The sequence below is a fragment of the Austrofundulus limnaeus genome, unplaced genomic scaffold (genome assembly GCF_001266775.1).
Source record: "Austrofundulus limnaeus strain Quisiro unplaced genomic scaffold, Austrofundulus_limnaeus-1.0 Scaffold37, whole genome shotgun sequence".
NCBI classification, from domain to species: Eukaryota; Metazoa; Chordata; class Actinopteri; order Cyprinodontiformes; family Rivulidae; genus Austrofundulus; species Austrofundulus limnaeus.
The window spans coordinates 1469026-1481386 of record NW_013952439.1 but is presented as its reverse complement, the minus strand read 5'-3'; the positions used below and the strand labels follow the sequence as shown (position 1 = coordinate 1481386).

The 12361-nt window shown below is 40.1% G+C and overlaps 2 protein-coding genes across 8 annotated transcripts in view; one reads left to right on the top strand and one right to left on the bottom strand.

The window, feature by feature from the left end:
• LOC106516406 (transcriptional regulator ATRX) overlaps positions 1 to 7507 on the top strand; it is a 30623-nt gene extending 23116 nt beyond the window's left edge. The window contains exons 21-35 of one of the 2 annotated variants that reach the window (XM_014006753.1): positions 657 to 832; positions 903 to 1020; positions 1236 to 1366; positions 1453 to 1529; positions 2811 to 2896; positions 2987 to 3143; positions 3226 to 3314; positions 3403 to 3508; positions 4459 to 4636; positions 4826 to 5017; positions 5092 to 5235; positions 5322 to 5393; positions 5474 to 5569; positions 6963 to 7091; positions 7180 to 7507. In XM_014006753.1, coding sequence (XP_013862207.1) covers positions 657 to 832; positions 903 to 1020; positions 1236 to 1366; positions 1453 to 1529; positions 2811 to 2896; positions 2987 to 3143; positions 3226 to 3314; positions 3403 to 3508; positions 4459 to 4636; positions 4826 to 5017; positions 5092 to 5235; positions 5322 to 5393; positions 5474 to 5569; positions 6963 to 7091; positions 7180 to 7275 — 1847 coding nt within the window. In that variant the 3' untranslated portion in view covers positions 7276 to 7507. Of the gene's footprint in view, positions 1 to 656; positions 833 to 902; positions 1021 to 1235; positions 1367 to 1452; positions 1530 to 2807; positions 2897 to 2986; positions 3144 to 3225; positions 3315 to 3402; positions 3509 to 4458; positions 4637 to 4825; positions 5018 to 5091; positions 5236 to 5321; positions 5394 to 5473; positions 5570 to 6962; positions 7092 to 7179 lie in introns of both variants that reach the window. The other variant, XM_014006752.1, reaches the window with a different exon arrangement.
• A 232-nt stretch (positions 7508 to 7739) lies between these two features.
• The window catches only part of ccdc61 (coiled-coil domain containing 61), a 6899-nt gene continuing 2277 nt past the window's right edge, over positions 7740 to 12361 (bottom strand). For 3 of the 6 annotated variants that reach the window (XM_014006746.1, XM_014006747.1, XM_014006751.1), the window contains 10 exons: positions 12031 to 12191; positions 11753 to 11905; positions 10316 to 10523; positions 10142 to 10242; positions 9816 to 10036; positions 9632 to 9710; positions 9334 to 9531; positions 9223 to 9256; positions 8619 to 8682; positions 7740 to 8541 (listed from right to left, as the gene is read on the bottom strand). In XM_014006746.1, coding sequence (XP_013862200.1) covers positions 8447 to 8541; positions 8619 to 8682; positions 9223 to 9256; positions 9334 to 9531; positions 9632 to 9710; positions 9816 to 10036; positions 10142 to 10242; positions 10316 to 10523; positions 11753 to 11905; positions 12031 to 12191 — 1314 coding nt within the window. In that variant the 3' untranslated portion in view covers positions 7740 to 8446. The remainder of the gene's footprint in view (positions 8542 to 8618; positions 8683 to 9222; positions 9257 to 9333; positions 9532 to 9631; positions 9711 to 9815; positions 10037 to 10141; positions 10243 to 10315; positions 10524 to 11752; positions 11906 to 12030; positions 12192 to 12361) is intronic. The other 3 variants (XM_014006748.1, XM_014006749.1, XM_014006750.1) reach the window with 3 other exon arrangements.

Sequence of the window (12361 nt, the reverse complement as noted above, 5' to 3'; positions counted from 1 at the left end):
TCTCAGGCCTGTGCGAGACCTGCTTTGAGGCTGGAACTCCTGTTTCTTCACTCGAGGTGACCCCTACAATTGTATACCACTTTGTGTTGGTCTTCCACATTAAATTCCAGTGAAATATATTTATGTTTGTGGTTGTAATGTGACAAAATATGGAAAAGTTCAAGGGGTATGAATACTTTTGCAAACCACTGTATGTGGCGTCGTAGAACAGCGTATATAGGGCTTTTTATCAGCATCATCTGTGTCAACTATGCCATGAAAGCACAACATGTGTCATGTTTACGACATGGCAGGTTGTAACTTTCCCGTCCTTCAACCCAATATAAAGTAATATACATAACGGGAATGTGTCACAATCATTAAACAGACAGTATCATACATAACCTCATTTCTTCATGTGTAGTCCTACATATAAATAATTTTATGTAACTAAACAGTGTGACAGTATAATTTTGTCTGATAATAGAAATGTGGTTATAAATGTTCACCTGATCTTTGATCTGAACACTGATGCTTTTGAAAGAATCGTTTATTTTCAGTTTTCTAACCACATTTGCTTCGTGTGTAGAAACACACTGTGTGCTAAAAGGTCATTAACAAACCAAAACCGTAGTTGACTGACAGCCAGGAGGACATGTTCTGTTTCGATCCGACAGACCACTGCATGGTGAGTTTCATCAAAAAGAATCTGCTGGGCTCCCTGCACGAATTTCGGAACCGCTTCATTAACCCCATCCAGAACGGCCAGTGTGCCGACTCCACTCCGAAAGATGTCAGGGTCATGAAGAAGAGGGCACACGTGCTTCATGAAGTGTTGGCTGGTTGTGTGCAGGTAAATGAAATATCAAAGAATTTGTGTCATATCATCCAGTTTGACAACACTGGGTTCATCTTTGTCCTAGAGAAGAGATTACTCTGAGTTGACTCAGTTTCTGCCTCCCAAACACGAGTATGTGCTGACAGTGAGGATCACCCCCCTTCAGTACAAATTATACCGTCACTACCTCGACTGCGTCTCAGGTAGGAACATGTTTCCCTGAAATACATTTTGATATGTTTAACCCATAAGAGTAACTGTCAATAAGAACATTAAACCTACAGAAATGTTTGCTTATAATTTATCAAAATCACTAATAGATGAAAGAATGCTGAATGAATGCTCAGTTGTTTCCCATGTTGAATCAGAAACACAAATGACAAACGTGTCCTTTACAAAAATATATCTTGTCTCTCAGCTGGGGGAGCTGAAGTTAGCACAACAAAGGTGAGGACCGGTGCAAACCTCTTTAAAGATTTCCAGATTCTTGGCCGAATCTGGACTCACCCGTGGTGCCTTAAGCTCAGCGACCTCAGCAAAGAAAACAAGGTGGAAAAAATTTTCACTCACTGCACTCACCTTTTCACCATCAGCTTGACTCAATATGTTGATTAAAATCTGTTTTTATTTTGTAGCAGAGACATTTGGATGAGAGGAATCAATTTAAGGCAGCAGCTCAGCTGATGAATGTAGAGACGATTGTGGCTAAGAGGTAATTTATTACCCTTACATGTATTTTTCATTAAGKGAGAAGACTAATAATACTTTATGCAGGGTCCACACGGCAAGATAATTGTGCCAATTTTTGTCCCGATTTTTCCCTTACCACAATCTTAATAATGCCTGATTATTGTGACGGCTCTAAAGATAACCTTATGAGTTAGTCCTGCCATGTGTCGTGTGTTAAGAGTGGTCTAGTCGGCTCAGACGGACATTGGTACCGCTCCGATCTCAAATCGGGGATATTTAACATGTCAGATTGTCTTGGCCCAATACCCCAGCCTATGTGGTGTTCCTCCAAAGGCAAACGAGCTTGCATCCTGTTGAATGTGACCTGTAGCCAATCAAAAAGCCGGAAACACAGAGAGGAATCCAAAATACAGAAGACCAAACAGCTGCCGTGGTGCACTAGAAAGTCGGGTGGACATCGTTTGGCTTTGTTTTTTCTCTGCTAAAAATAGTCCACAAACCATCACCATTGCTTCTTCCTTGTTGGCCATGTTTGTTTACTCTGAACTCACGTTTGAGCTCGAGAAGTCTCGCGAGATTTCCCATCTGACATCTTAATAAATCYGTGTGTGGTGTGTCGTCTTTGCTATGTGGCTGTACACCACACACTGTAGGACCAAACCTGGTATATCAGAATTTTTATCTTGCAATGTGAACCAGGCATTAGGCATATACTTATTCTAATTTATACATTTTTTATTATGAACTTGTAAATATGCAGAACAGTATGGGGTTATTAGGATAGTTTAAAATGGTGGAGGTGATTTATCCCCTAAATATCTAGAGTAGGATAAAAAAAATCTATTGCTTCGCTGTCATCTTCTTCTGTCACCACAGGGGTCCTCCTCCGTCTCACTGTCCTCTGCATCCTCTGTCCTCACTGGTCTTTTTTCTGGCAGCTTCATCTCTAACACCCTTCTGTCAAAATACCCACTGTCCCTCCTCTGGACGTGTCCAAACCACATCAGTCTGGTCTCTTAATTTATCTCCCAGTTCTTCAACCTGTGCTGTATGTTTGGTGATCTCAGTCCTAATCTTCTCTATTCTAAAGAAAACCTCAATGTCTTCAGCTCTGACACTTCCTGTAGTGTCTTGTATCTTTTTGTCAATCCCACTGTCTCCAAATCATACAACATAGTCTCACTACTCTTTTGTTAACATGTTTTTTTTCTGTTCCTTTACTGAACAGCATTTTCTACATTTACACTGTTTTATTTTTAATTCATTCTTCTGCATTGTGTGAATTGTTTGATTGGCACAGCAGACTCAAAGACGAAGGAAAAGTAGTGACCAACAGCGAAAACGGCACAATGACTGTCGATGCCCCCAAAGATGAACGAGTGGTTGAAGGTATCACTAGATGTGTGACTTTATTTCAACCCTATAGCTTGTAAATAATTTGCTACTATAGTATTTATTTGTGTCTTACATCTCGTTTAGGGAGGAAATCAGCAAACAGTTTGAATTCTCAGACAGCAGGTAAGGCCTGGTACAAGAACTTTCTGTCGGAAAGCGATTCTAAAATCCTGGAACATTCGGGGAAAATGATGCTGTTATTCGAGATCCTTCAAATGGCCCAAGACCTGGAGGATAAAGTGTATGTTTTCTGTCATCATACAGACTTATTTAAACTGTTTTAACTGTGACTAGTTTTCACATGTGGCAAATTTCTTTTTTAGGCTCGTCTTCAGTCAGTCTTTAATCACGTTGAACCTAATTGAGGCTTTCCTTGCGGCTTCTCACCGTGCCAGAGACCCATCAAAATTAGGTTTTTATTATGTTTAAAGCAAAAATTTAAAAGCAATTAACCCTAGCAGCACATGTGCTTCAATTCCTGTGTTTTGTTGTGTTACCAGCGGGCAGCTGGATTAAGAATGTAGATTATTATCGGCTGGACGGCTCCACCACCGCTCCGTTGAGGAAGAGATGGGCAGAGAAGTTCAACAACACTGCCAACGTTCGGTACAACACCAGAATAAGACCTGCCTGGAGATAAATTGGGGCCATAAAATTTGTTCCAAAAACATTTATTTTGAAACTGAAATAAACATTTTTGAAGCTGAACAAAAAAGATTTGAAACGGATCAGGGGGAAAAAAGTTTACTTTTATCATGTAAGTAAATTTGTATGGCAGGCTGTTGTCATTTAATTGAAAAATATGGAAGGTTGTATCAAATAATTAACTAAGTATGTTGGGTCGTTATATCATAATAAAAAAGTGGCAAGTCATTAATGCCATTGATTAAGTATGGCAGGACAGTGAATCATGTAATCAAAACTAATGGCAGGCCGTAGTATTATATTTAACAAAGTATGGCAGACCATTGTGTCATAGTTGAAAAAAAAATACAATATTTCTTTTTTTTTTTAAATCATCCATCCATTTTCTGTACACGCTTATTCCTTTCAGGGTTGCGTGGGTCACTGGGGCCCATATTCATCAGTCAGTGTGAGGGGCGGGGTACACCTGGACAGGTGACAGTCCATTACAGGGCCACATATAGAGACAAACAACCATTCACTCTCTCACTCACACCAAGGGACAATTTAGAGTTTTCAATTAAACTAACAGTCATGTTTTTGGTCTGTGGGAGGAAGCCGGAGTACCCGGAGAGAACCCACGCATGCACGGAGAAAACATGCAAACTCTACCCAGAAAGGTCCCCAGGCCGGGATTTGAACCGGCAACCGTCTTGCTGAGAGGTTTCGGCTCTACCAACTGAGCCACTGTGCCGCCCGTTTAAAAAAAAAATCGGTTTTAAATCATTTGTTTCATTTTCAAAACTTTGCTTTCATTAAAAATTATTTTTTAAAAACTTCATGGCTCCAATTTAGCTCCACAGTTTCAAACCTAAATCATAGACAAAGTTCCTGCAATGTTTTTTCCCCCTCTCATTTTATTTTCCTTTTAGTGGCAGGTTGTTTCTCATCTCAACAAGAGCCGGGTCGCTCGGCATCAACCTCGTTGCCGCCAACAGGGTCATCATCTTTGACGCGTCTTGGAATCCATCGTATGACATACAGAGCATTTACAGAGTGTATCGCTTCGGTCAGCTCAAACAGGTGTTTGTGTACCGCTTCTTGGCGCAGGTAAACGCAACTTGCGTTAATTACATCATTTTATTTTGTATGTTCCTTTTAGAGAGACACATTTTCCATTATGACTTCATTTTTTAATAAACATTGACATGTTGGAATCTGTCGTGTTTTATATATATAAATATATATATATTTGATGATTTTAAGTGTGTGCATTAAGTAACAAAACATCATCTCCAGGGCACGATGGAGGAGAAGATCTATGACCGACAGGTGACCAAACAGTCCCTGTCCTCCCGCGTGGTAGATCAGCAGCAGATTGAGAGACACTTCACTCTGAATGAGCTGACTGAACTCTACACATTTGAACCAGATCTGCTCGATGACCCGAACTCCAAGAAGAGCAGGCGGCCCACACCTATTTTACCGAAGGTGGCTTTAAAGCCTTCATCATGCCCAYGCAGAAACTTTACCGTACTGAAGAGTGGTTTATGTTTCCTCCTCAGGACAGTATCCTGGCACAGCTGTTGCAAACCTGTAAAGATCAGATCATATCCTACCACGAGCACGAGTCTCTGCTGGACCATAAAGAAGAGGAGGAGCTCAGCGAGGCGGAGCGCAGAGCTGCGTGGGCTGAGTTTGAAGCCGAGGTGAACAACGTCATCAATAAAATCCATGCATTATATTCTCACCTTGCTGTATTTGAATGTTTTTTTGTGTGTCTGTTTCCCACCAGTCAAACACAGCCAGCCTCCCAGTCAGCTCCCCCAAAGACTCTTTGGATAAACACACTAATGAAAAGCTGCTGGTAAAAACAACAAATTTTACATTGTTTTTGTAAATACTTTGGATAATATTTGGATAAAACATTGCATATTTTTTTCACAGCAAATGTTGAACAAATGCAGAGCACAAGTTTCGCTTGCGTTCTCGACTCTGCAGAAGATGAGGTCTTACACTATTGAGGAGTACAAGCAACGACTGGTGAGTCACCTGACAGCATTCAGTTTTCTACGGCTGTGGCTGAGTGCTTAGGGGAGTCGTCTTCCAATGCAAGAGTTGGCAGTTCGATTCCACTACTATTCAGTTATGTCCTTGGGCAAGACACTGAACCCCCACTGCCTCTGATGTGTATCATCAGTGTATGAATGTGATTTAAAGCATTGATTATTCTCCACAGAATGATTTATGTAGATTAGCTTTGTAGAAAGATGTGTGGATGAGTAAATGAGGGCACAGATTATAGAGGAAAGCRCTTTTAGTATTCTGGTTGGATAGRAAGGAGCTACATAAGTACTGTCCAGTTACCATTTTTCTGATTTATGATTCTTTAAGTCCACGTGCAGCAGGATGCAGTCTTCTCTACCCTGTCTTTATATCCATTTGTTTTATAAGTGGTTGAAGAGTGTAGCGAGACTTTTAAATGATTGCTTTGACTAAAAGTTGGAAAGAACAGAAAAAGAATGAACTGTGTTTAGTTGAAGATGTGTGTAACTGGACTGGAATCCAAAAAGATGGGTAACATCAATAATCATTAATTCCTCTATCAGATTTTGACTTAATTAACTCAAAAGCTTCACCGTCGGTCCTTTTGTTTTTTTTTAGTTTTTACTAGCTGATATTAGGAGTTATTGCTCGTAATTATAAAACACACATTACCTGAAAATGCTTTGCTGTGAGGAAAGACAGAGATTGACAAAAGGTCAGGTTTTCTTGTGAGGCCAGAAACACAGTTAGAGCTTTATTAGCTCATTTCTTCCTGAATTAAGTAAAACATATAGGAACAGGTGAGAATTTATTGCGAAGCAGAATAAAAATTARTTGCAAAATTGTTAGTTGCAACAACAAATACTTAATATCATKAATAAAATGTTATGTTTTGATAATGTATCCCATTTAATGTCACAAATATAGTACCTACAAGTGAAATTACACTTCTTAAATGTTTGTGATATATTTTTAAATCAGTGTAGCTCATTAGTTAAATAATAAAGAACTAAATTGTTCATGTTAAAACTGTGTTACAGTTAATATATGTTCTTCAGTGACATAAAGGAGTTTTTAAATTTGGACATTTTGAAGTAGAGTTCTGTGAAAAGGTCATGAAATAAGTTGCTTGTTGTAAATGAAGCTTTGATTATCATATTTTGGAGACATGGAAATGAAGTCCAACAGATCAGTGAGCTAATGGTTAATTCAGAGCAAAGACTAAAGTGGATTACATGGATTGAACTTCCATTTCCAAAATTTCATGAAAGATTTTGTACTTTTTCTTTCTGGCTCTTAGTCATCTCAGAGTTTGAAGCAGGATAAAGTGAGAACCATAAATGTAGAAATCGTCAGAACATTTGTTGACTTATTGTTTTTCCCCCCTCAGCAACAACAGTATCCTCTYCTGCCGGAGCTGGAGCTGCAGATGAAGGCTGGGTACTGGAAACAGTGTGACGATAAGAGGCGAGACGTTACCCAAGCCTATTACCAAGAGGCTCTGACGCAGCAACAATCAGTGAGTCACTTGCACCTGTGTCAAAAATCCTGCCTGTAAATATTTGTACAAAAACCACCACCCTCACATTTAAACTGTCCCTCCACAGCTCACACTCAGAATTCAGGCCCTCCTCAACAAGCGAAGGAAACTTGTGATTCCCACAAATGTCAGGACTACAACCCAGCCTGGACAGACGGGATAAAAGTTTAAGCCTTAATGTAAAACATATGTTTACAGTAAAGTGGCCTTATTTAGTCTCTGCTGCATTAGAGAAAGATGTCACATGATAGTTTTTGTTGTTCTGTGCACTTTATTAATAGATACGAGAAAAACAGTACACAGATTGTTTTTATTGCTGCATTTCTTTGATACCTAACATGTTTGCAACTGAATTAATATGTTCTGTTTTTCTAATAAATTAATCTGGAGCATAATGTGAGGTGTGCAGTTATTGGATGCAACAGTTGACCTGACAGGATTCAGGATGTTTTGATGTTCTTGTTTTTGTCCACGTTTTCACTTTTTTATTTTTTATTTTTATATATGTTAATCATTCTGCTGGGGTCTATATAAAGTGGAACTTCAGTGCTTTGGTCTGAACTTTAATTAAAACTGAGTAGCTCTGACACAAATCCTGAACAAAATGAACACAAAACACATCTTTGCTTTGGATGTTATTTATAATCTTTATCTTTAGGATGTACAAAAACAAAAGCAGTCTGGACACAACAGTATTTTATATTAAAAAAAGTCAATATTAATGAACGTTGTAAAGACAAACCAATATTTATAGTGTTTAAAAAAAAAGCTCTTAGGGTTGGAGTGATTTAAAAAGGATAAAGTTWAAAGAGTAGAAAAGTAAACAAAATAAAAATGCACTGAAGACCCTCACAGTCATGCAGAAAAGAAAATCTAACAGCTTTGGCAGGAAATACATTTTTAAAACCTACTTCTGAAAGTACAAACTATTTTATTTGCCTTTTGGGGGACTAAAATTTGAGGATATCCCAGCATGCACTGTGGCAGGGAGAAACAACAATGTTTAACTTACACTTCTACTGATGAGCACCATAAAATTACAAAAAACAAATGTAGAACAAAAAAAAAATATCAGTTTGAGATTCAGACATGTCAATTAGTTACATCAAAAACAACATTTTATTAATATTTTCCCACTGGTTTACTGCCAATTTTTAGCATTGGTTTAATGAAGTGAAAAATCAAAAACATTTGATTAAAAACAATAATTACACAGTGCACAAACAGTCCTTCACAGTGATATCTGGAGTTTCCTGCAGATCAGACTCTTTTACCTGAACACGTTTTCCTCAGACTCCACATCTGGAAAGTCCAGGTGGAACTGGAGCAGCAGGTTAGTGTCCCGTGTCCAAGTCCCTCATGTACTCCTGAAGGGCCTGCAGCCTGGCGTCGATCTCTGACAGCTCAGTCCCCGTACCCACCGAGCCCTCTGCAAGTTCGTGACATCAACATGAGGATCAGATGAGACTTTTATTTTATTACTGAGAAATAAAATRAATAAATTACCTTTGTCTTTGAGTCTGTGTGTTGGAGTGCTGCATACTGGCTTTCTGGTCATAAGGCCTCGAGACTAAAACACAAAGTTGCACATTTAGAATCAGAACGAGCATTTTTAGTTCTCATTTTCAGCAAGTAAGACCAGTTCAGCTAAAAAGTGCTGCTCTTTGCAGCTAAAATGATAAAACTACATTGTACCCTCAACATTGTTCAAAAACGCYTAAAAACTCGGGGTGAAACGATCCATTCGGCTCAGGAGATGAGATTTGAAGAGTATTTTTAAGGAAACTTTAAAGATGAGACGCACGCTGGAACAAATCCTTCAGTCTGGTTTCTCAGCTCCTCAGATTTCAAACTGTTTCAGCTTTTTATGACCCAACTTCTTATTAAAGCTGCCTGACCTTTGAACTTTGAATCTTAGGTCATATTCAGATTTAATAAGAAAAAAAAAATTTAAAACCATGAACTTGTAGGATTATGACCAAAGATCATTAAAAGAAACTACTGAAACAGAGGTCAGCATATTATACTTCGTCTTATTAAACAAATGAAAAGAGAACATAGAAAATATACAAATTAAGGAGCAAATAATGCATTACAGGTAAAYACTCACCACATTAGGTCCATTGTAAGTCTGTTTTCTTCCCCTGAACAGAAAAAAAAAGACATTAAAATGAGTGACAGCTGCGTCACAAATCTCTTTCTGCTGTTTTTTCCTCAGTACCTGAACAGAGTTTGGGCCATTTCATCCATATCTACTAATGAGCTCTCAGAGGAGTTCCTGCTGCCTCTGCGCTCCCCAGACTGACTCCTGCCTCTGCTGCCAGACCGGACCACCTGACGATAGGCCTCTCTGGATCGGGAGCGGCCCCTCTCGGGGACGACGGGTGAGGCCAGCATGTCCCTTCGCACCTTCCTCTGCCTGACAGAAATGGGGGTAAAAAAAATGTTGATTTTGACGACTGCGGCGTTAAATATTAAATGCAGGAGCTGATGTTGGTGGAAAATGAACAGGAACCAACTTCTTGAGTTCAGTCTCTTTCTGTCTGCGCTGCCGGTCCTGGATGTAAGCTGTYGGGTCAAAGCGTGGCACCCTGGATCCTGCAGGACAGAAGACACTGATGAATATGTTTTATATCTGGTTGTAAAAGCTAAACTAAAAACTGATAGGARCGTTCTCAACAGTGAGATCATCATGGAGGGTACCTGTTGGGGAAGGCGACGGCCTGGGGATGTGAGTTTGTGGTCCTGAAGAGTCTGCTCGTCTTCCTCTTTCCACTAACCTGTACCGGTTGTCCTCCGTCCGCTCTCTAGACCCAGACCGAGCCCTGACCATCCCATACCCGGGCCTCCTCTCGCGTGAAAGAGAGCGATAAACTTCCCCATCAACTCGAGAGCTGACGTGGCCCGACACAGGAGTYACTCTGCTGCAGGCACAGCCAGACMGAACCAAGAGTAAATAWGATTCAGAGGTCTAACGTTATGAACTCAGAGTAAGTGAATGAAGGAGAGAGAAAGTAAAGGTATAGTACACGCTTAGATTGTCTAACCCTCTCCGTAGCAACGCCAGTTCATTGGTGAGACTCTTGACTCGAACGCGGAGAGCACACTCTGATGCTTTCAGCTCCTCCAACTGGAAGWGAAGCAGGAAAGTTAAAAGCAGCCAAGGAGCAGAGGAAACATCATCTTATCCAGACCACCTTCACCTGCTCCATGAGGAGTCTCTGCTCCTGGCACCGCTTGCTTGTTGACCTTTGGCTTTTGGCCCTCTCCTTGACGAGCTGCTCCTCCAGCGTCCTCACCACCTCTCTGATCCTCCAGTCCTCTCGCCCGGCCATGGAGCCACCTCCACTCAACTGCAGTCGCCCCAGCGCCTTAGCCATGCCTTCCTTCTCTTCTTTTACTACAGCCAGCCTTGGGAGGGAGTGGGGAGTGAATGCCATCAAAAAATAATAAAAATTGGTCAAAATTTTCTGTTAAACAAAAGCAGTGTTAATGCTGAGTGCTGAAACTGGATTGTTAAAAGCTACAAAAGGGCAAACTGTGCTAGCTAAACACTAAGGCTAAGAGCMGCAGAATGGTAAATGGTAATTAGCTTGAACTTATACAGAGCTGTATCAAGTCCCTATGGACTCCAAAGCACTTTACACTTCAATCATTCACCCATTCACACACTGTTGACGGTAAGCTACACTGTAGCCACAGCTGTCCTGGGGCACACTAGCAGAGGTGAGGCTGCAATGCACCTGCGCCACCGGACCCGCTGACCAATTCCAGCAGGCAAGGCGGGTGAAGTCTCATCCAAGTTCACAACAACCGAGGTGGATTAACCAGTCTGCCACACACACCCAGTAGCTTAAAAGCAGCAAATAAATAAATAACACAAGGTTAGCTAAATGCTGAAAGTAGCAGAATGGCAGCTAAAAATACTATAAGATGACAAAAAATAGATCATGGCGCAGAAAGTGATTGATTTAATACATCACTATGAAGAAAATATTTGAAAATGAAGTTAAATGTTTTGAAAAAAATAAAAAATAAAATAAAAGTTACTAAAAGCTTGTGATAGCTTATATAATTAGAAAAAAATCTTAACATTTTGATATATTAATAAAACTGCCCATAAAAATATGTGCAAAAAATAAAAAATCAGCATTCACACTGTAGCARTTATCGGGTTTATTTAGTGGATTGATTATAATCACACTACACATAGTCTATTTTGTTTTATGATAGAAGTGTAATGACTGACAAATGTGATTTATAATTAACTGGATGATTCWATTTTTTATAGCTACATGCCTGGCAACATATAACACATATGGGTACTTTTAAAACCATTAGGATAGCTTTATTTGTTTGTGGGCATGTCTCTGACCAAGGAAGGGACCCCCTCCTAAMCAWTGAYGTAATTAAGAGGCRGAGTCATGCCCTGAAGCTGGATGTTAAATTCTCTTGTCACTTCCTTGTTCGGCCTGATTCCTGGGCAGCATTAAACAGGTTATCAGCAGAGCGCTCTGGTGTCTGTRTGGTTCACTCTCACACTCAAATTATATCGCCCATTCTCTCACGATTTCGCACACATCCTGGTAACGAACGCGTACTAATATCGACTTTCTTTCAACACAATAAATGCAACATACTCTTGCCGTAGCCGTTGTATTTCGAGATCTGCAGATTTGTTAACTCCATGGGAGGTGAGGGCGCTGATCTCTGCCCTGAGCGTTCGGATCTCCTTCTGAAGGGTAGCCGGGTCGGGTTTCCCCACATACGGCAGAGGTAAAGGGTAGTGTATCCTGCATGCACAAAACAATCAGACACAAATGTGTAACATTTAGAAAATGAAGTATAGACTCAAACGAGGGCAGAATCCTACAGCACACTGTGACGTAAATACACAAAGTGTACAAAAGAAACAAACCTGTCGAACTCCACAGTATAGATGAGGATGAGGTATCTTTTRGCAGTGAGGGCAGACGACTGCTGATGGCCACGAGGACGACCGACCACTCCGGCTTTTCTGTTGCGCAGCAGCTCCAGGTCAGCATAAGTCAGGAGGTCAAGAGTAACTGAATCACTTGTCTGCAGACAAATAAATAAATAAATAAACACACACAATGAACCTGAATGACAAATTAGCTCTGAGGGGGAAAAAATGTTAAAGTGATCTTTTCATTTTTTTACATGCATTAGTTTCATTTTATTTTATCATTTATTTACATTTTGATTTTTTTACATCTATGGATTTGTTT